Source organism: Sesamum indicum, linkage group LG4 (assembly GCF_026168435.1).
Source record: "Sesamum indicum cultivar Baizhima isolate 11 linkage group LG4, ASM2616843v1, whole genome shotgun sequence".
NCBI classification, from domain to species: Eukaryota; Viridiplantae; Streptophyta; class Magnoliopsida; order Lamiales; family Pedaliaceae; genus Sesamum; species Sesamum indicum.
This window is the reverse complement of record NC_142660.1, coordinates 3,318,148-3,341,321: the sequence shown is the minus strand read 5'-3', so window position 1 is coordinate 3,341,321 and position 23,174 is coordinate 3,318,148. Positions and strand designations below refer to the sequence as shown.

Sequence of the window (23,174 nt, the reverse complement as noted above, 5' to 3'; positions counted from 1 at the left end):
GAAATAAAATTACGAAAAGAAAAACTATAATAATAAATTACAATAAATACGAAATAGTGGGTCGTTAAGAGAAAAAAAATATATTAAAATTATTAATTTGATCAAATTTTTTTAACGAAAAAAATAAAATAAAGAATAGATCTGGATATTCAAAAATCGGTACGACAAAAAGATTTTTCTTTTATAATAGTATAGACTTTTGAGTAGTACGTAAAATTATATTCTGTTTTCTTAATTATTTGTTGCTGCATGCACGCAGTCCGCATTAGTATATTAAAAAAAATGAGAGAGGAAAAATAAATTATAATTGTGTATTTATCAAAAATATAAAAGAACGGTGTGAGAGAGAACGAGAAATAATTTTTTTTATAATAGTTTAAATAAAAGTAATATATAAGTGCATGATATATATATATAGATATGAATCAATAATTCAGATTTATAGTTTTCAATAATTATCAAAAATTAAAAAATAAATAAAATTATAACACATTCAGATATTCGCATACTTACGATTCGAACCTATAATCTCGTTTTTACATATATATATATATATAATTTTACAGCTAGCTATATGTCTACTTATACAAAAAGTTCCACATTTGAACGTATTTGTTGAATTGAATTTTTTATAGAATCAATTTTTGAATTTGAATTAAAAAAAAAAGTAGGTAGGGTTTGAATGATGAGCACTATATATATATATATATGTATATAATAATTTCTTGGCAAATTGTTCCGTTGGGTTAGGACTTAGGGTTGGTTTTGTGGGGCAACTATATATATATGATTAATTATATTTAGATCTCGTCTAAAAATTCACTGTTTAAATATAACTCTCTTTTATTAGGATTTGAATAAAAAATAATAATTTTAGTAAAAAAAATAAAAGAATTATATAAATTTTTAATTTTATCCCTTATTTAATATTTTTATTTAATAATTTCATAATTATGAAGGAAAATTGTAATCATATTAAACACACTATATATATAATATATTATATTTATTAGTAAAAAAATATATATGAGAATGTCAAATGATAGATAAAATAAAAAAATTATGTAATTTTTTTTTTTTTTTTTGCTTACGTCGGCATTTTTCGTCCAAATTTTTACGAAAATAGGTCAGGTGTAAATCGGGATTTTTTGAAAGGGGTGTAAATATATTTTTAAAAGTTATTTAAGGAAAAGGGTAATATAATATTTTTAGAGGGAGTTTGAGTGTAATATATTAACCCATGCATAAATATATAGTAGGTAAGGGAAATGTGGATGAATAAAAACCACAGCATATGCGTGCGTAGGTATATAGATAGGTTTGGTGTACATGCGCCTAATGGTCCAATACCACTATGTATTAATACTTCTTAGTTCTTTACCACTAATAGCACATATCTACTTCACATTCATTAATTGTCTACTTCACATTCATTAATTACTCTATTTATTTATATATAATTACTCTTTGGAATAATTACACTCTCTTTTCCTTGAGAATTGATGCATATAATTATACGTAAATTTTTTGTGGTTTGAAAAATTATATTTAGCACCCATGACATTTGTTTTCGTCTGATAAACAAATTCTTCGTTAGTCAAGATTCACCGAATTTGTTGATATGAATAAAAAAATTACATAGAAAGAAATCTATATTTACCCCAAATTGACTTATTACTAATTAACTGCAGATAAATAATTTTTTTTATAATCAAGTTACCCTCATGTCTTCACACATTAATACATGTGAAGAGATATATATTCACCGTTATAAGGGTAGTTTAAAAATCTCAAAAAATTAAGAAAAAATTTAAAATTTCCGAAAATTTTAGAAGAAAATTACATAAATATATTAAAATTTTCAGAAGATTAAAAATTGATAAATTTATAGAAAATATGGAAAATTTTCTAAAAATTACAAAAAAAAGTTTTAGAAAAAGTTTCAATTTTATTTTTTGACAATATGTTCATAAATATATTTTCAAAATATTTTTTTTTTGTCAAACATGTATGAAAATATTTTTAGAAAATGGGGGAAAATTATTTTCAGAAAATGGGGAGGGGGGAGTTCACAAAAATAGGGAGAAAAAGAAAAAAAAACGATCACTTGCCTCTACCAGTGACGACTGTTGATGGCGGCAGTCGGCGCAGGGAGACAAGGGGTCAGGGATTCGGGGAAAGAGAGAGAGGAAAACAGTGAAGGAGAGAAAAGGAGAAAGGAAAGAAAAAATCTGCTAAGTATTTTATATATATTTATTTTTGGAATAAGCTTTGGAACGAATATTTTTTAAAAAATCGGTGCAAATAACCAAAACGACATCATTTCAGTTGACGAGCATTTTTAGCAATAATCATTCCTATTTTTAAAATCGTTCCTAAAAACGAAAACGCAGTTATTTAATCCAAAAACGACATCGTTTTGGAGAATTTTTAACAAAAATATTTCTATTTTAAAAAAAAAAAAAAAAAACCATTCATAATTGTGGGCCAAAATTATTTTTTCAAAAAATAAAAAAATAAAAAAATAGAAAAAACTGTTCCAGACATATTAATGATCGAAAAAAGTAGATCATAAATTAATTAAAGCCATTGAAAATATATCATGCTTTGAATTAAATTGATACATGTTCAGAAGATCAAGTATATTTGTATACATAAGATTGTTAGTCTTACATAGATGTACGTAGCATCTTATACTGTTGTATTAGATCGCTTAATTAGACCATTAAAATTTTAATCAGACTGTTGGATGTTACTAAATCTACAAAATACTACATTCGATGAAGTTTTGGATATCTTTACTATTCAAATATTGAGATATCGTATCTTATACACAATCAACAAGGTTAAGAAAGATGCAACTGTCCATCAGACCATGTGATTTTAGATCGGACCGCTAGATATGTTCACATATGGATAATATTGTTATGTGTCTAAGTTTGAAATTAATCAGGATCCCGGATGTTGACATATTGTAATTGAAAAGTAAACAAGAAATTTGTAGACATATTTAGGAACGATTTTGAACTAATTTAGAAACGATTTTTTGTTAATCATTTTAGAAACGGATAGTTTATATATTTAAGCATGGTTTTATTTGAATTTATTTTAGTAACGTTCAAATATTTAAAAATCCTTCCTAAGTTTGTTTTCCCTTCACTTTCATTTGGCAAGAAATTAAATTTTGTGGAACTGATTTTGGAACAGTTAGAATAAATTGACCATTCCTAAATTTTGATTTTCCATCTTTTTTTATTTATAATATTTTAATGTATTTAGGTGATTTTTCTTACCGTTCCTAAGTAGGAAAATATTATTTTTTGTTTTAAAAAATAATTTTATTTGTGTGGGAACATTATTTTGCAAATTGTCCACAAAATTCGCTCCAAAAAATCATTCTAATTTGTAGTAGATTTTGGAACAATTTTTGAAACACATTACTTTTTAAGTAAAACTCAAAATTTGGAATAGTTTTTGGCATAATTGATTAAGTGTGTACTATAACCATTCCAAATTATATCTCTTTTGGAATACATTTTCTAACTGTTATCTTTTGGAGATTCATTGTCACACATATAGAAACGATCATTGCAAGACCGTCCCTAATTCTAATAATGTGTTCCAACAGAGTTTCAAACATTAACATTACTATTTTGGAACGAACTTTGTAACTGTTAGTTTGGAACACATGTTGCAAACGGTCAAACCGTTCCAAAATTATAACAAAAAAAAAAGTGGATCATGATATCATCTATAAATATCAGTTCCTCATGTGTTTCAAAGCCCGTTTCAATGTGGAACGGTTTCCTTGCCCGTGCCAATTCCTCGCCTTTTTTGTAGTAGTGTATTATAAATAAATTCTCTGTGGTTTAAAAAATTACATTTAACACTCATGACATTTGCTTCCGTCTAATAAATAAATCCTCTATTAGTCAAAATTAACCGAATTTATTGATATTAATCAAAAAATCATAAAAAAAATCTATATTTACCCCAAATTGACTTATTACTAATTAATTACAAATCAAAACATCTTCACCGTTATAAGGATAATTTAGTCGGAAAAAAAATTATTTGACTTGCAATAAGTCGATAATAAGTTAATTGAGGGTAAATATAAATTTTCATTCAGTTTTTTTTTTTATTAATATCAACAACTTCAGTGAATCTTGAGTAACGAATGGACTTATCTGTTAGACGAAAGTAAACTTCAGAGGTGTCAGATATAATTTTTCAAACCACAAATCATTTATGTATAATTACACTAAATCTCAAGGGAGGGCAATGTAATTATCCCTTAACTCTTTCTTTCTTTTTATTTATTCCTCTTTCTTTCTTTTAAGTAAATTGATACTATTAAAGTAGAAATGTAATTATTACTAAAGTTCAATTGCAATTTATACGTTGGAGGGATTCAAACTCATAACCTCATATAATATAGTCATGAGTTCTTAATTTCGCCAACTAAAAAGCCATCATCATCTTTTTTCTTTTTTTTTTTCTGCCTCATGCATCAATTTATTTATATAATAGTATAACATATTAATGATATAGGTAATTGATTTGATTTAAATGAGGTCAACTAAATTAATGGATAAATTACAATAACCTCCCCTAAAGTTTAGCATAATTACGAACACCCCCTTATTGTTGGAAAAATTATCAATACCCCTTAATTTTAATGGTCACCTAACAATTAGCTCAATCCATTAGGTTTCATCCATTTTTGTGGTGAACTGACCAAAACGCCCTTATGGATGATAAATTATAATTTTATTTATTTTTTAAAAATTTTATAATTTTTGAATGAACTAAGATAATTTTTTCTATAACTTTTAAAATTTTTCCATCCACCCCGTTTACAAACTTTTACTTTAAAAAAAAAAAAATACAATAAGGACAAAGTTGACAATTTCATACCTCCAATCAAGAATTATATAATTTCATCAAACATTAGGGGGTATTTATAATTTTTCAAACAACGAGAGAGTTTTCGTAATTATATCAAACTTTAGAGGAGGTCATTATAATTTACCCTTTAATTGATTGAGTTAATTAACTATAGCTAGCTCCTCTAGGGGGGCGTACATTGGGAAAAATTATGAGTGGACCGGAAAATATGCATACTACGTTTGTTGAGACGATCCCAATTGCATTAATCTTTGATAATTTAAAGCAGTACCCAAATCAAATTTTAGATAGTATAGGGGCCGAAAAGCTAAATATGAAAAAGTATAAAATGACGTGGGCGATACCTACAAGTGGTTTTTGCATATCCACGTGACATGCATCGGGTGATGAAATAATCAACGGTTGATATTTTGGGTCGTGTCGTCCTGAAAATTCGTGTGAAGTCAATCAGGTAAATATGTGCAGATCGTTGTGATTCCGTTTGGTCATTTTTTCAGGACAAATCTATCTGTTAATAGATTATTTGTACTGAAATCTCATCAAGTATAAAATAAGATTCGCTCGACCACATACGTCTCTTTGTTTGTTTTTTTATTTATTTATTTATTGATTTATTCCTTTATATGCTTTGTATATATCCTTTATGTATAGCTGGAGTCTATATACCCACCTTCTTTTTTCCTAATTAAATAAAATATTTAATGATAAAAGTTTTCCAAAATGATCGATACTTAATTAGTTACGTCTAGAAATAGAATTGTTGGATGGTTTATTATGTACCTAACCTATTTATTTATAATTAAATTTTATTTTTTTCATATTTTTCCGTTCAGATGATATATAGAATGTCTATAATATCTTTAAAGATGACGATATTATAAAAGAAATTAATTAATTAAGCGTTTAAATTACGGAAAATAACAATAGTTGTATAAATATTTACAATGGTTGATGGGCTTAAGCCATTGGTTTTCAACTATTTTACTTTGAGGTAGACTAGCAAGTGGTGCGCTCTGGAGGAAACGTTCTGTTACGGATTCAGACCGGCACATATATACGTACTTTTATTAATATGGGCATTAACTTATTTGTAAAATAATTTTTTTGTTATTAGAAATTACAACGCCTCTTCAACGTATGTTCTGTGTAAGAATTTAAATTTAAAATATTAACAAAAAATATTGAATTGATATTTTAATTTTTGGAGAGTAAACAGATGGGAAATTACTTGCAGATTTATGGGTGAAATTGTAAGTTTAGTCGTGTACATTATGGAGGGTGCCGACCGTTGTTTTGCAGTTGATACACTGTCAATTTTAGTCTTACGATTTATAATTTTGTAGCGATTTCAGTCATTTTGATAGAAATTAACTGACAATTCACAGTAGCAATTAGAAATTTTAGAGAAGTTGGCGTATTTTGCCGATTGGACGCTAGTTCTGGATGTGGCATTAGGCTTAGACATTTTGGATGAAAATTTTGGACATTTAATTTGTACATGATCACCGATCATTCTATCGTGTCACAAAGAATGGAACGGGGGTGTTAATTTTCCCCCAAAATATTAGGCCTAGTGAGGCGAAAGCTGCCACATCCAGAATCGACGTACAATTGGCAAACAAGTCCCGATTTTTCAAAAAATTCCAGTTGATTTCTATCCAAAGGACTAAAGTTGCCACAAAATCACATTGCAGGACCAGAATTGCTAGTGCATCTCAAGAGAATCAGTTGTTGTCACTAGACTTAATTACAATCGAACAAATCATATAGAAACTACTCGTATACTATAATCCATCATCACTAGAGGTAGCCGTTGTCTTTAAAATATGACGATTAGATTGGGCGTACAAAGCCAAACTTTATAAATATATAATGTACATTCATTAGATTTATGAAATTTACCATCCGCCAAAAAATTGCTAACACCTTGCTTACAGGACGACGGTCAACACTCCCTTAATCCCTTAACGTATAGGATTAAAATTACAGTTTTATCCAAATCCAACCTCCTTAAAAAGCTCTGGTCCAGATAAATTCATAATGAAGCCAAACAGGCGTTAATGTATCCACATCAGTAGCTATATTGGTCACCAATGGTTCATATATCCATATCACTCCCCATGTTACTGCTTTTATCTTGAACACTCCTCAAATGATTTCTTTTTTCTTTTTAATTATTATTATTATTGGTTCTTTTAACTAAGTATCTCATTCTAAATTAGAAATAAAATTAATAATGCTGAAAAGGTAGCGAAAGAATTAAATTCCTCCCAAACGTAACTTTGAGATATCGAACCATTACCCGTTGGTAAAATATGTGTTTTAACTCCTATAAATGTATAATAGAGTTCTATCTTTTTTCGGTAGATTTTTGTTGTTTGCTTCTTTTTGTACTTACTTTAAAATTAAAATTATCGACATTAAATTAAATTCTGATATTTAAATGTATAGATAATTTAATAGAAATTAAAATTGAATTTTCTATTTCAGATTCTCATATATCATGACACGTATAAAATAAATAATGTAATTTATCTACATATTAATTAATTAAAACAAAAATTACAACAAGACTCGAAATAAAAAATTCAATTTGAAGTTTGATGTGCGTCAAGATGTGCAGTGGGCCAAAGTAGGTTAGCCAGCTCAGGATTGGATTGAACCAATTATGATAAAGTGGGCTGGTTCAGCCCCGAGCCTGCTTGGACTGAGCTAGTCCCAAGCATTGATACATGGGACCAGCCCAACCCAAGTGGTCGTGGGCCGAACCTTAGCCGAGCCTGCTAAGCCATTTTTTTTTCTTATAATAATACGTGACATATAATTTTTATTTTATTCTTTTAAGTTGACTATTCTAATAGTTTTTTTTTTTTTTACTTTTTAAACTATAAAAGTATTTATCTTTATGGTTCTACTTCTAAGTTTTAGTACTTCAATTCATTAATACTCTTTATTTATTATTTTTAAAATTTATTTTTAATTTATTGTATGTAACATTAATATTGTAAGCTTGTTAGTCAAATTATTAGTTAAGTTAATAATATAGTCTTAACAATTATATATTTTTTTTAATTCTAAATTTTGTATTATTTATTTATTCATAATATAATCATAATTTAAGTAATTGTTCGAAAGAAAACCTTAATTTCAATTTTTTTTTTTTTAAAAAGCACATCCAGCCTGGTTCAGCCCTCAACCGGGTCGATCCTGAACTGGGTTGATTTAAGAATAGACCTAATCAGGACTCATTAACAAAACCTAAAACCACCTCAAAATCGGCCATACACAGTAATGGGTCGGTACTAAATCAGACTTTTTTAAATTGATCTGTGCCGATTTTAAGTCGATCCGACCCATCGTACACCTTAAAATATGCACAAATAAAAAGCTAGTAACCGACAAAAACAATGGACTTGATTTGCTGGAAAAGTTTGTTTGAACAAAATAATTGACATTAATTACAAGAATGATAATAATAGATGACCGCCAGCCGACAATAAATCAACGGTTCATTATCCATCACCTTTTATAGGTATATATATATATATATATATACACACACTACACATATTACATAATTACCAAATTGGGCTCACTTTGAGAAATTTTATTCGACTGAGTTAATTCTATTCATTATATCATTCTCTTTTAATTATAGGGTGAATAGCAATTTATCTTATGTGATATTAAAAATGAGTATATTACTCCCTTACGAAAAAATTACAGAAATTTACATTCCTATACTTTTTAAAATGAAGCAATACAGGGAAGGTAAATTGCTTCATTTTAAAAATCATAGAGGGTAAATTGTTGTATTATAGGGAGGTAAATCGCTATTTGTTTTTTCATAAATGGATAATTTGCTCATTTATGATATCACAAGCGGATTGTTTGCCTTTTTCCCTTTAATTATATGTCAATTACAGGAGAAATTTTCTCATAATTTTAAAAAATTCGCACATTTAAAATATTAGGAAAAGAACTCATACTGACTTAATTGCGTGCACTTTTCTATCCATTTTAGCAAAATTCAGTCATTTTTATTATCAGCCTGCGAAATTTTTAAAATTACAGGATAAGACTATCAAAATGGATTCATATCGGACTAAAATTATCCCTATGTTACTTACAAGACTATCTTGCAGTCTTTTTCATTAATCACATGATAAGTATATTTTTACATGATATATATATATATATTTAAATTTGTTTTCATTAAATTAAATATGGAGTAGAATATTTCAAAAACTGGTTAATCCTCAACGAAATTTCCCACCATCAACGAACAATCATGTTCTCGTGAATTGCAATTAATAGAATCCATCATTATGGTAAGTGGTTGCCAGGTCATGATTTCCGCGCAATCCATCACGTTTGTGTAGAAACACACAGACACACATAAAAGAAACGTGATACTAATAAATTACTATTATTGGTCCACCGAAATTAATTTAATTAAAAAAAAGTGAATAATTAATTGATAATATATGTGTTTTTTTTTGGGGGGTAAATGTAAGTTTCATTAATAAAACAAGATCGTACAGTACAACAATGCTCAACTGGTAGTTTATCCTTCGACAGGCCAAGGAATACGCCATAATTTATATAACACATATGAACTAACAGAACGAGATAAATTAGCACTGATAATCCTCTGTCTAATATCTTCCACAATAATGGTGGCTATGATATTCAGTGGTCGCTTCGTATGCTCAAAGCGTCTCAAATTTCGTTCCCTCCAAATGTGGTAAATGCAGGCAGCCAGCAGTGCACGATAAGCCAAGTTAATGATATGTTCCCTCCGTATGTTTTTTTTTATTTTTTTATTTTTTGAAGTTTTGAAGGGAGGGGGGGGATAGGTAAAGGGTAGGAGGGTAATTTAGATGGGGTGAAATGATACTCAAATTTGGAAGTGCAATGGGAATCAAGAATTGTAGGATGAATTGTCCTTTTTTGCTCCAACTTATAACATTTTGCTCCAACTTCAGTGCACTTTCAATTGTTCTTTTGAAAAATTGTGGTTTGGAGAATCATTCAACTTTGAGTGGTCATTTCACTCTATATGTTGTGTGGATTTCATAGGGATGGACCCCACTCAAGAACTTGTATGTATCATAGGATAAATTCTTATAGCATATTTGTATTTCTTATTTTTGTTTTTTATACGATTAAAAAATGGTATGAGACGAGCCACCAACACGATAATCGTTCTTAGAAGTGACTATAAAAATCCCCCACTGTTGTGAAATGTCCAGTTAAATTGCAGCTACTACCAAAATGTGAGCTCATTGCTGCAGACCCGTCAAAATTCGAAAGTGGGGTAAGTCAGATCTTGTAATCGAGTCACGGGTCTAGAATTGTAAGTGAATTCATATTTAAATTTATTTAGTCTTTTGACCTGCCTTAAAGGGAAGTACAGTTCGTCCTACTTGAACTGGCAACTATACCGGCACATTTGCACTAGTTAGACTTATTCAAATAATGGTATCCACATAAATAAATCATCATAACAATAGTAATAATGGTAATTTTTCAGACAACGATGGAGTATTTGTAATTATGTCAATTCCTGTAAGAGCTCGTTGTAATTTATTCTAGTAATAAACCTTTCTAGACGAGCCTAAAATGAGATTAAATAACGGCCCGGCCCGGCCGAGAACCCATTGGGCCAACTCTATGGTTCAGCTAACTGGGCTTATCTCTTCTCCTGTGTAAATCCAGCAATCAATATGTTGAGAGTTTAAGGCCTAAAAAGAACAGAGAGAAAGCAAAAATGAGATTGCACTCTTCTCCATTTCAGTTCACTGATGGAAATTGGCATTGAAAGAGTTGGAAAAAGATGCAGAGAACCACAGGAGAACACTTTAACTGTACTGATTTAGCTACAATTTGACTAACTAATAGTGTGGGAGAATACCTTTAAAAGCCGGCTTCATCCTCAAGTGTGTTGTTTGATTTATGGTAGCACCACAGGTTCAATCATCCATATGTCTCTAGCATACTGATGGATTGTCCGGTCGCTGCTGAACTTGAAAGAACCGGCCGTGTTTAGGATCGACATCTTGGTCCAGTTCTGCATCCAACATCGTTCCGACGTGTGAAAACATGCATTCAATGAAAAACATACTTATCATGAGGATAAAAGAGTGTTCACCCTCTGATCCCTGTATGCCTCGTCGACGTTGTCTTGGCACTCTATGTAACTGGGGAAGTCCTTGCCAACGAGGAAATAATCAGCTCGGCCGTAGCCCTCGTTTCCTTCCAGGGATCCCATCAGATCGTCGTAGTTGTAAGGTCCAAACACGCCGGCTCTAACGAATGCTTTGACTTCTTCAAACCTAGGATCTGGCACAAACTGCAGACCAGATAGAATAGTTGAGTAGACTGAGGTAGATGTTGTAATGAGATTGTTGGGCTGAGCTGCACTGTTACCTTTCCCTCAGCTCTTTCTTTGCGAAGGCCGGCAATTTCATCAGCACGAGCACCAAAGAGGAAGAAGTTGTTTTCTCCGACTTCTTGCCTGATTTCAACATTAGCTCCGTCTAACGTTCCTATAAGAAGGCAGCCGTTCATTGAAAATTTCATGTTGCTCGTTCCACTAGCCTCCATTCCAGCAGTGCTGTTCCAGTGTGAGAAAGAGACATTAGACGAACTTATCCCATTATCAGATGATTTTTCTGTACTTGCTCAAATGCTAGCCTGATTCAATAGAGTAACATCGAGAAGGTGCATGGTTGAAGTACCTGATATGTTGAGACAGCTCACTTCCAGGTATAAGAACTTCTGCTACACTGACATTGTAGTCTGGGACGAAAACGACCTGAGAACACCAAATACGCCATGTTTTGTGGTCATCTATTATGTTTCTGAAGCTAAGATTGGAGGAAAAAATGGTAATAAGATGTGTAATATATCATCACAGTTATGTTCTTTGAAACATTTCTCAGTATTACCTTCAGAAGGTCGCCGATCTCAGGATCATGATTTATTGTAGCACCGACATCAGTAATAAATTTTACTATTCTCTTAGCTTGGACATATGTAGCAAATGCTTTTCCTCCAAATATGCAGACTCTTGGAACAAACTTTGCTTTTCTCTCCTCAGCGCTCATTTCTTTCATCTTCTTGTAGCGGTATATGATTCCCATGATATTCAGCAGCTGTCGCTTGTATTCATGGATGCGCTTTATCTAAAAGCACCTTAGATGGTATCAGTTTGAATGCTCAAGATAAGGCAAAATGGACGAAAACAGAAGGCACAGAGAAACAACATTTGTAGTTATAACAGAAAGTTCATGCTGAACAGATAGCATTCAGTGTCCTAATTTTAATGAATATAGTTGAGACGAATAATGAAGGACCTGCACGTCGAACATTGCATCCGGGCTGACAACATATCCTGTTTTCTCTTTCAGAAAAGAGACAATTTTCTTCTTATTGTTCATCTTTGCCTCCCTCCATTCGGACTGGAGTTCTTCGTTATCAGCAAACTGTAAGAAATTTTTGGGTAATGAATAGTTATGCAAACTCAAATCCAGCCTAATGATATATTTTCAATTTAAATGGAAAAAGGTTTAGTAAGAAGTTGGATTTAAACATATACCTTTCGCAGCTCAGCTAACTTTTCGGTGTTTATCAGCCAGTCTTCGGACCCTGTCCACTTGGTTATGATACTACTGAGCTCTGGATTACAAAATCCAATCCATCTTCTAGGTGTCACGCCGTTAGTTTTATTCTGGAACTTCTCAGGCCACAACTATCAACAAGTGAAAGAAACACAAGTCAGTTGCACGACGGCCCATGATCTAGCAAGCAAAAAAAGCTGACTCCAAAGAATTCATTATGTTACCTTGTAAAATTCATTGAAGACTTCTTTCTTGACAATATCACTATGAATTTCCGCAACTCCATTCACAGCATGTCCGGCAACAACACATAAATTAGCCATGCGGACCAACTGCGGTTGGTTTGGGTCAGGTTCAAATGTCGACTTTACTTTCTTCTCAGGATCCTCTGCCTTAGGCACTTTAGCTTCCTTACCTTCTTCACTAGGTCTCTCAGCTTCTTCCTCATCAGCAGGTTTTGTCACTTCGTCAGATTCAGCATCTTCTGCTTCTTCTTCTTCTACTTCAACAGCATTGTCAATTAGGGTTTCCTGTGACTTGACAAGTGAATCTAGGACGGCAGAAGGTAGTTCAATATTATCCAAAATCCTCATTTGCTTCAGCTTTTCCTTCAGCAGCTCCAGGTCCTCAGTTCCGTGTTCTTGAATGATAGTATTAATAAGCTGCATAGAGAAGCATATAAGTTCAACATGAAAGTTATGTGTCCTGGACAGAATCGAGTATAGAGGAAAACAATACAAGTATATAAGTAATAAAATACACACTATGTAATCCCTGTAGCTGACATATATAAGCACGAAAAGCTGGTTTTGTCGTCGAGTAAATGCAAGAAAAATGTACCTCTTCATCAATCATTCTTATGATTTCAACATGTCTAGGAAGAAGTTCTTGGAGAAGACTCAAACTCCATTTCTCCAAAGCCTCAGGTAGAACAGTATGGTTAGTGTAAGCCACAGTTCTGGTGGAGCATTGATACATATCTTAGAAATATGCATTACCAAGTAATCCCAAGAGAACAAGAACATGAACTGTTAATTGAAAATTTATATGCAACCCAACGAGGAAAGAACAAAGCAAAGTACCTTTGAGTGATACCCCATGCTTCCTTCCAGCTCAGACCCTTCACATCTATTAATATTCGTATCAGTTCAGGTATGCACAGAGTTGGATGGGTATCATTCATTTGTACAGCAACCTTTTCTGGGAATTTCTCCCAGTTCACTGGCTCCCCGGATCTCCTCTCAAATCTTGCTATAATATCCTGGAGGGAAGCTGAGCATAGTGTGTATTGCTGCTTCAGTCTAAGTGACTTCCCTTCATATGATTCATCCCCAGGGTATAAAATGTAGCAAATCTGATCCGAAATTAAAGAGAAATAAGTTAAAGAAAACAAACAGAAGGGGAAAAAAACTTCAAGTCCATATTTGGATCTGATGCATGCCTTTTCAGCCCTTTTCATGGCTTCATATGCTTTTGCATGCTCTCCAGCGTTGAAAGCACGTAAGTCGAAAACGTCTGCAGCAACTTTTGTCGACCAAAGCCGGAGGTTAATGGTTGTTTTAGTTTTATATCCTGGTATTGGGACATCATAAGCAACAGCAATGATGTCTTCACCTCCGACCCATTGTTTCCTTCCGTCTGGACCTTCAACGACTTTTCCGTAAAACTTAACAGGATAGGATATATCATTTCTTACTATTTCCCAGGGATTGCCCATCTGGTCCAAGAATTCAAGTAGTTGTCATGTCAATAATATGAAAAAACATGTATACCGGCTCTTCTGTCTTGGTGTAGCCCTCAATAAAATAAAGAACAAACTGCACTCGAGGGACTATGATTTTCAGCAGAACAATTTACAGGAATAAAACAAACATAGTCAAGCCATACCTCAAGCCAATTTTCAGCAACTTCCTCTTGACCATCTTTTGTAATAAGTTGCTTGAATAGACCGTATCTGTATCTCAGTCCATAACCCCATGCCGGGTAATTAAGTGTTGCCATGGAGTCTAAAAAGCAAGAAGCAAGTCTCCCTAATCCTCCGTTTCCCAGCGCTGCATCAGGTTCCTGCAATCATCATCAACCCAAGTCGTATCTTTTGTACTATAACCAAGCAAACTTCCTATGTAAATGCAGCAAAGAACTAACGGCATTAATGAAAACAATGAGACTTTCATATTCAAACAGTTGGAAGTGTCTCTTCACAATGAAGATGAGGTTTGTCGAATCAAGAAGTTGCCTGTCTCCTACCTTTCCGGCTACATCTTCCAAGTTGTGCCCCAGCTTTTTCAGTGCCTCAGCATAAGCCCCTGTGAGCTCCAAATTACCAATTGCGTTCAACAAAGCTCTACCCTGTAGACACACGGCCAGTAAAATGTACCGATAGACCATAAACAAAAAGGGCTGATTCAATGGAGAGATCAACGCAAACCTGAAGATATTCCATGGAGAGATAGTAGGCCTGTTTTACGTTCATTTTTTCGTAGTAATCATAAGTCGTGTTCCAATTTATAATGAGCATATCACGAACACTCTCAGCCGTGGCATAATATGCTTTAGGAAGCTCAAACAGCTCAGGGGAGAACGATGGTGTGAATTCGGCATGATACTTTATACTCGATGCAATTGATGCAGAATCAGGCCGCAGAGCATCTAATCCAACTCCTAGAACAAAATACAAGATTTCACTACTCTTTTAACAGTCAATGTTTATTGTACTATAGCCTCCCTCAAATTTTTACAGACAATTTGTGGGCTCATGAGCTAGTATGAAACATGGTACTTCATCAAAGAGGGACTAAGGCATCTCTCTCTCTCTCTCTCTCACTCTCTCTCTCTCTCTCTCTCTCTCTCTCTCTCTCTCACACACACACACACACACACATATATATAACTGAAATCTAAAATGCAAGAAAGTGAACATATAATGTATGAGATGCACACAAGAACAAGTGCATCACTACACCAAAAACAACATGAACAGAATAACAAAAAATCTCACCATATTCCAACAGCTAAAAAAAGCATCAAAATTGGGTGGCAAAATGCAAAATTTCTTCAAGTTAAGATATTAAACCTTTTTTTCCTTGTTCAAGAGCAGGAGGGTCCTCCAGTTTCTTTGTCTGTTTCCTACTAGCCACATTCTTGACCAGGAAGCGCCTGCCAGAATCAGAATGAACACAGGTCGAGGGCTTCTTGAACGAGAACTGCCATCTGCAGAGCTTGTTACCGCTGCACGCAGATAACAGAGCAATTCCCGAAACTGAACTTGAATGTGAAATCCACAATGCTGAAGCTTCCATACTCTTTCTCAATTACTCAAACTTCACACACACACACACACACAGCACAATGCTTCTCTGTATTGTGTGTGTGTGTGTGTCCTTTTCCTTGCTCTGGGAGGTGGGGTGGGGGGTGATCAAGATTCAAGAAAGTTGATGAAGATTGTAAAAGCACGAGGGGAAATGCTGTTCGTTGTTTTCCAACCACTACCCTATTGCAGTGCTAAGATATTTTTCTGCATTTTGGTAATATCTGCCCACCCACTAGTCCACTTCATCACAAATTTTTTCAAAAAGAAAAAAAAATCACATGCTGTAAATGTTGTGATGAATTTTAAGGCAAAAATCCAAAATAGCAAATCTTGCTCGAAATCCGCAATTTCGACGGTTGAACTCTCAATTAAATGCTAACTTCATCGAAATTGTGTATTAGGTTCTTGAGAATGAAACAAGAACGTGAAGCTCGTCGGGGACGCCAACGACCCTCCAATGCTCAAGTTAGTGTGATCGAGGTAAAAATGTGCGATTAGAAGAAAGTAGGTCGAAAAAGTAATGCTACAATTACCACAAAATATAGCGTCTTGGGGTATTTATAGAACTTATGTGGATATTGTTGTATTGGCCACGTGCCATTATCCTGTTAAATATCGTCCTCGATCGGACAATTCTCCTGTCGGGATCTTCATGTAGGATTCGTCCAGGTCCAAGTTTATCCGACCCGTCTTCTTAGTGACATACAGATTTGAAGCGCGTAATAACTTAATTACCCTTCATTAAGAGTATTTTAAATATTTCACATAAAAAGTGGGTTTTACCCATCAAATACAAACAAGAAAAATACAAAAATAGTGGGACTCAAAATTATCAACCACCTTTTCTTTGCTTGTTCTTGTTTCTGCATTCTAGTGTCAATTATTAGGACAACTCGGGCATGTAACATCACTAACTTCATATCAAAATTTGACGTTTTACCTTTATCTTTTACTGATATATAAGAAAGAAAAGTATTTTTCACTCATAAAACTTCCATTTATGACATGGTGACACTGATACTTTTGTTCTGTCCTTTATTTCTTTCTTTTTGTGAAATGTACTGTGTTGATTTAACATTTTATTTTTATTGATAATATATTTTAAAATATAAAATATTATTTATTATATGAATACAGGATTAACGTATTACAACGGCTAGTAATTTATAAATTCGAAGGAAATAGTATGTGCTTCATGTCATGTGTTCTAAATATAAAATTGGGAGTAGAGGAAGCCCAACTTGGACCATTAAATGGTCCAAAATTTGATAGAAGCCCAATATGGATTAGGCCCAATTCAATAACAATTTGGTCCACTTTATGCTGTGAGGAAGCCCAAGTCTAGGCCCGGCCCAATAAATAGTGAGAGCGAAAGACACTCAACGGCTAACGGTCAAGAAGGCTCCCGCCTGGTTCTCCGCCGCGCCTCTCATCTTTTCTTCGCTATTTTTCAGAGTACCGACACCAAAATCCCGATGGTTATTTTTCTCTCTTTGCTTTGTGGGAGAGGAATTTTCTGCTTTTTATTTTTATTTTTCTGTTTCATCTCCTGCATTTCTCATAAACGGATTCTCTTAATTCTCTGCCAGCCATTGATTGAAAAAACTCAGACCCTTTTAATAGTTCAGTCCATCAGGTAATATTCCGTAGATTTTGGGGTTGAATCAGTTCATTTCTTTATCTTTTGTTGGTTTTTGGATGAAACCCTTTTTGTTTGTTTTCTTGATTTCTTGGCTGATGTTCATGAAGTAATTGTACGTGGTTTATAGATAGAAAGTTTTGGTGCAAGATTGCTTCTTTTAGTTCAGTAACATATTATTGATATCATTTATTGCCAACGCCATCAAGAATTGCCACATTTTGAGTTTTAGTCCGATTCTTGGGGGATAGGTGTTTGAAAAGGCTGTTGGTTTTGAGTTAGTAGATTGCAGAGATCAATTGGCTGGAAAGATGTTCGGGTTTAGGAAATCACCTGCAGAGCAACCTGAGGATGACAAGAAGAATGCCGCTGCTCCTGCACGAAGAGCTTCCTCTGAACCATCACTTGGTTTGCCAGATGATCCCGAAGATTATTTTGGAAAAGCTCCCAAGAACAAGCAGAAGAAGGACTTCGACAGCATGTCCCAGCAAGAATTGGAGGGCTATGCTGTAAATCAGGCTGAAGAGACGACGAAATCTGTGAACAACTGTTTGAAGATCGCTGAGGATATTAGACAGGATGCTACTAGGACCCTTGACACACTGCATGAGCAGGGCGAGCAGATCCACCGGACACATGTGATGGCTGCCAATATGGACAAAGATTTGAGCAAGGTACAGTCACTTGCTTATTGATCTCTTTGTTTCAGAATGTTGTCATGAATTGAGGAGTATTATGTTGATGGATTGTTATCTTAACTTTGATGCCTTCATTTAGTTTCAACTGATGCTTGTAAGTTTTTCTTTCAGGGTGAGAAATTGTTGAACAATCTTGGGGGAATGTTTTCAATGCCTTGGAAGCCAAAGAAGACGAAGACTATCACAGGCCCGCAAACGTCAAAAGGTTTTTATATCGTCCCTGGTTGTTAACTCGATACATGTCCATTATTGTGATCAGTATTAGACTCAAAATTATAGAATTACACCTGCTAAATAAGGTTTGTTATGATCTTCACGTCATGATCAATTTCACATTATCGTTGCACAGATGATAATGATAGAGGAAAACGAGGCACCGCAGAGGAACGAGAAAAGTTAGGCTTAGGTACCAAGGGAAAAGGCTCCCGTACACCTCCTCCAGAACCAACTAATGCTTTGCAGAAAATCGATGTACGTCTTATGGTTATATGAGATGCAACGAGTAAAGTGGTTGGGAGCTATGAATATATGAATCTGTTTTACTTCATTTGTTTCTGGCATTGATCTGTTTATTAGGTGGAGAAGGCAAAACAGGATGACGGGCTTGGCGACCTTAGCGATATATTGGGTGAACTGAAGGGCATGGCAGTTGACATGGGAACTGAACTAGACAGGTTATTGACATCTCATGTTATTTTCTCTAGTCAGAGTTTGCTTGCTCTCCTAATTCCCTGTAACCTTGCATATAGTAAAAGAGAAGCTGTTTCTGCATTATAACAGGCAAAACAAGGCCCTTGATGATCTTCAAGAAGATGTTGACGAACTAAACAGTCGTGTTAAGGGTGCCAATCGACGTGCACAGAAGTTGCTTGATAAGTGAAATTCTAGCTCGGAACGTAGAGACCTGAATAGCTCACCAACAAAGTTACAATCCAACCGATTGTTTCGTTTCCGGTTGAAACTGATTACCTTGAGCTGAGGATGAATCCAAGAAGTGATGTGTTTGCAGTCATTTTCTTGAGAAAATAGTTAAGTCAAGTTTGTTGTAATTTACACCTTCTGATGTTTGCTTTCAGTAGAAGAACTTCTGTTTATGTTGTATTGAGCAGTACTTTTAATGTTTGTTTCTGCTAATGTTTAGTTTTACTTTCAATAGAAGAAATTCTCTGCAATTTTTCCAAGTTCATTTTAGCCAACTTTTCAATTAATGAGTAATAAGCACAACTACTATACTATGCCACAAGAATATCTGGGCAATTTTTGCCTTGTTCCATAATGCTTTAATATCACAGTAGACGTATTTGATTCGACACCACTAATAATAAAAAAATAAAACTATTATTTTAATCAAATAAAAAAATACAGTGACTTGAGTAAACAACAACTAATTCAAATATATTCTCATTTTCACATTAAAATCTATACAATGTAGATATGACAAACTAATCACTGTGCAGCAATGACTAACAAATACTCTCAGGACAATAAGTTGGATATACAGAGTTTTATGGCTATATGGCTTTTACACTGCATCTAGGCCAGGTTGACAAAATTCCATATACAGCAGACTTGAAAGAACAAACATTGTTCATTCATAAAAACACATTTACAAACCAGAAGAATTCTTACAATTCTCAGGAATTCAAGTTTCGTCGCTCTTGACAGCAGTCCACTGTGCCTCCGTAGCAGCACTCCTTCGAGAACGTGAAATAAAACCTAAAACATACCCAATAAATGCTCCTAGAACAAGTATACTGGCGAGCATAACATACCATGAAAGTTTTGAGTTTAACTTGCCCATTACTGCAATACCATCAGCATTACTACCATCAGCACTAGCAGCATGACCGTTGAGGACTTGTCCTGAAGCCATTATCTCCACCACATCGTGTACCTCTCCATCATGGTTTCCTACATATGATAATGTAAGTTTCTCTTTATTGGCATTAAGCCTGACGTACCCAAACTCACCAGCTCGATACATTGATCGAACGGGTTGCGGGAAAACAGGATCGGTCAGATGGTCTGGCCTTGGTTGCCAGATGGGTTGCCAATCTTGGCCGGCCATACCAATCACCAAATGGACGGGGAACGCCTTCCACTCTTCCCCATTTGCGCCCAAGCTTCCACAAGTGTAGTTATTAAGAGGGCAAAAGCGCTCATACCTATGTACATGACCCCACAATGCCAAAGTCACCTTGTTCTTCACAAAAAGATGTTCCAGGTGCTCCTGCAACCTCTCTTTGAAGGGGACATCTCTTGTTTCGTAGCTGGTGGTGTACATTGGCCTGTGACCTTGGACAACCACGTAAGGAGTCTTGTTTCTATCCACCGATTCCAGGTCGCTTTTCAAGAATTCATACTGTTTACTTCCAGAAAGGAAGTTAGTTTCTGTAGAGAAGTAAACAAAATGGACTACCCCCAGATCAAACGAGTAAAATAGATTTCTCGTAGCAGGGGCTCTTGTTCCTGTAGGCTCCGAGGAATTTCCAGGCATGTTGAATCTAAGACTGTACGGCACTCCACACTCTCCGCCCCCATCTGTACCATAAACAGAGTAAGCCCAGTCAGGCCTCCATGGCTGCAACGGCCAATCATATTCGTGATTACCAATGCATACATGGTACGGGACTTTGGATGCAACTGGTTCAATCTGGTTGAAAAAGTTATCCCATAACCAAGAATAGCCTCTGGCATAGCTTATGTCTCCAATATGGGAGATCAAAGCAGGCTTGTTGCCAATAGCTTCGATATCTCTGTTTATCCACTTGACAGTCGAGATGCTTTCTTCCTGCGTGCGCACAAAAGTTGAGTAGGGTGTGGCAGTTCCCATGTCTCCAAATAAGAAAGCTATTGTTTCACTTGAGTCTTTAATTGGTGACACAAAGCTGTAAGCTGTGCTCCAACCCCCCGAATCACTACCAACCTGCCATGTTTAGTTGAAAATATGGTTATTCTCATGTTTCAACTCATATGGACTAAAATAACACTGGACAAGATAAAATAAGAAAAATGCATCTCTTCAAACCAGGACGAAAGATGATAAAACATGACACTCGAGATGAAGCAAAGAAAATATTCATTTCTCACTTAGCAATACAAAATAGATTGAACCATGAGAAGCTGACACCACCTACAACAATCATCTCCTTCCTCTTTAGTTCATCACACGGATATGACATAGACTAGGAAAATTTCTGCACTAAACAAGAAACAACTCTGCTACTTAAAAACCAACGGATAGAAGGCTCAGCCATCGACGGACACATTAAGAGAAGCAACAACTACCACTTAAGGTTGTGAAGGAACCTGAAAGACTCATATTAGACAGCATGGAATTTTATCATAAAATGATAGTCCAAGAAATCCGCAGGAACTCAAGAGAAATATCTCTTAATTCAGTCCACTTTGTGCCGATTGCCATGCAGCATAATGTCTTTCACAAAGGAACAAAACATCTACTAATCATAGGAGATCAAATCTGTTTTCTGCCTAATCAGATAACATAAACTGAACAGAACCAAACTGTAATAACCCGAAAAACACAAAGTACAAAAGTCATTAAAAATTACTAAAAAGAACAATTACCTGATAATAATACCTCTTCCCATCCTCCAAACCAACCATGATCCCATCATGTATAAAACCCGGATCCCTCCACCCAACGCTCTCGTTCGCCGGCGCATCACACATATCCTCCCTCTCATACCTCGACACCCGGGTACCCACAACCTTACCCATTTTGCTCCGGGTCAACCCATATCTCACAAAACTCTCTTTCCCATCATGGGTCACGAACATAACCCGCATCTCCCCCGCCTGACCCGTCAGTGCCAAGTGAACCTGCTCGGGGCCCCGCCCCGGTTCAAACAGGACAGTTTCCGACTCAGCCAACAGGTGCTTTGTCCGGGGCAAGGGATTATGATCATGGTCTTGCTTTTTCGGGTTGATTTCGGACTCCGTCCAGTGGAAGATCCGGAACTGGTAATCCGATCGCAGGTTGATCAAAGGGATCGTGATTGAACCCGACCCGGATTTCCATTCCGGCGACTTTGAAAGGAAAACGTAACCGATGAAATCCGGGTGCGAGGAGTTTGCAGGTGAGTAAATCCCGAGCCAATCCAGCGGCGACGGGGAGTCAACCCCAGACCACCGGATGGTTATGGGGTCTCCCGATTTGGGAACGGATCTGGAGCTGAGCGAAATGGAGACCTGCGATGAGGAGGAGAACTGAACGAGGAGCAGACAGAGAATCCACAGAAAAGGTATAAGCTTTAATGGGATCATGATTTCTTGAATCTTGATCAACAACTTAACAAGATTTTCAGAGATCAGAGCTGAAAATCTTGGTGGGGAGTTCGCAGCTCAATAGCACAACACTATATAACAAAAGAATTCTCAACATCCTATTTTTAGAGGACTTACATGTCTCAATATTATAATTTACACTTACATATATTTATAAAATTAAATAAATTCCTATCAAAAAAATAAAGTTAAGTAAATTTAATTTGGATATATATATATATTAAAACAAAAATTTCGAACATTTTCAAATGAATAAAGTATCGCTATTGAACCACTTAATCATCCTAATTAAATTAAGAGAGACCATAGTTGATTGAGCATAAATGTGTAACATATGATCACCAAGATTGTTATTATTATTTATTTTTTTCATAAGTGATATAAAAAAATAAGTATTATTCAAAATAATTATAAATTTCGTTATATTTAGAAAGTGCGAAAATTTTTATTTTTAGAGAAGATATTTTTATAAATAAATAAAAAAAGGCTAGAAGTTATAGTAGAGTGAAAAGTTATACTGTTCGTAAAAAAAATAAATAAATAAAAGATAGGTAAGTTAAATTGTATAGTATTGGAAAAAAAAATATTTTTACAATATACATAATTATTAAATACTGTCTTGTCCAAATGTATTAAAAATACACTATTTTTTCTTAATATTGCACTTGTCTATGTTAATAAAA

General features: G+C 34.5%; 3 protein-coding genes across 4 annotated transcripts; 1 reads left to right on the top strand and 2 right to left on the bottom strand.

Moving 5' to 3' along the window:
• Window positions 1-10,381: 10,381 nt before the first annotated feature.
• On the bottom strand, window positions 10,382-16,039 carry LOC105160024 (alpha-1,4 glucan phosphorylase L-2 isozyme, chloroplastic/amyloplastic). The gene is made up of 16 exons (XM_011077280.3): window positions 15,610-16,039; window positions 14,965-15,197; window positions 14,784-14,885; window positions 14,424-14,600; window positions 13,978-14,253; window positions 13,619-13,890; window positions 13,377-13,494; window positions 12,761-13,198; window positions 12,515-12,667; window positions 12,273-12,401; window positions 11,865-12,101; window positions 11,655-11,731; window positions 11,344-11,530; window positions 11,066-11,266; window positions 10,829-10,984; window positions 10,382-10,658 (listed from the first exon to the last, which is right to left on the bottom strand). The coding sequence occupies exons 1-15, from the start codon at window positions 15,833-15,835 to the stop codon at window positions 10,868-10,870; spliced, it is 2,943 nt and encodes a 980-aa protein (XP_011075582.1). The 5' UTR covers window positions 15,836-16,039; the 3' UTR covers window positions 10,382-10,658; window positions 10,829-10,867.
• Window positions 16,040-17,235: 1,196 nt separating this feature from the next.
• Window positions 17,236-19,277, top strand: SNAP30 (soluble N-ethylmaleimide-sensitive factor adaptor protein 30). Of its 2 annotated transcripts, XM_088879849.1 has the most exons (7): window positions 17,239-17,324; window positions 17,436-17,482; window positions 17,771-18,159; window positions 18,295-18,388; window positions 18,533-18,654; window positions 18,760-18,857; window positions 18,964-19,277. In XM_088879849.1, the coding sequence occupies exons 3-7, from the start codon at window positions 17,797-17,799 to the stop codon at window positions 19,061-19,063; spliced, it is 777 nt and encodes a 258-aa protein (XP_088735975.1). In that variant the 5' UTR covers window positions 17,239-17,324; window positions 17,436-17,482; window positions 17,771-17,796; the 3' UTR covers window positions 19,064-19,277. The 2 variants fall into 2 exon arrangements, with proteins under 2 accessions (XP_011075579.1, XP_088735975.1); XM_011077277.3 differs by having other exon boundaries at window positions 17,236-17,482.
• Window positions 19,278-19,552: 275 nt separating this feature from the next.
• On the bottom strand, window positions 19,553-22,604 carry LOC105160021 (putative inactive purple acid phosphatase 2). Its single transcript, XM_011077276.3, has 2 exons — window positions 21,772-22,604; window positions 19,553-21,109 (listed from the first exon to the last, which is right to left on the bottom strand). Exons 1-2 carry the CDS (start codon window positions 22,468-22,470, stop codon window positions 19,826-19,828), a joined length of 1,983 nt encoding a protein of 660 aa, XP_011075578.1. The 5' UTR covers window positions 22,471-22,604; the 3' UTR covers window positions 19,553-19,825.
• Window positions 22,605-23,174: the final 570 nt, after the last annotated feature.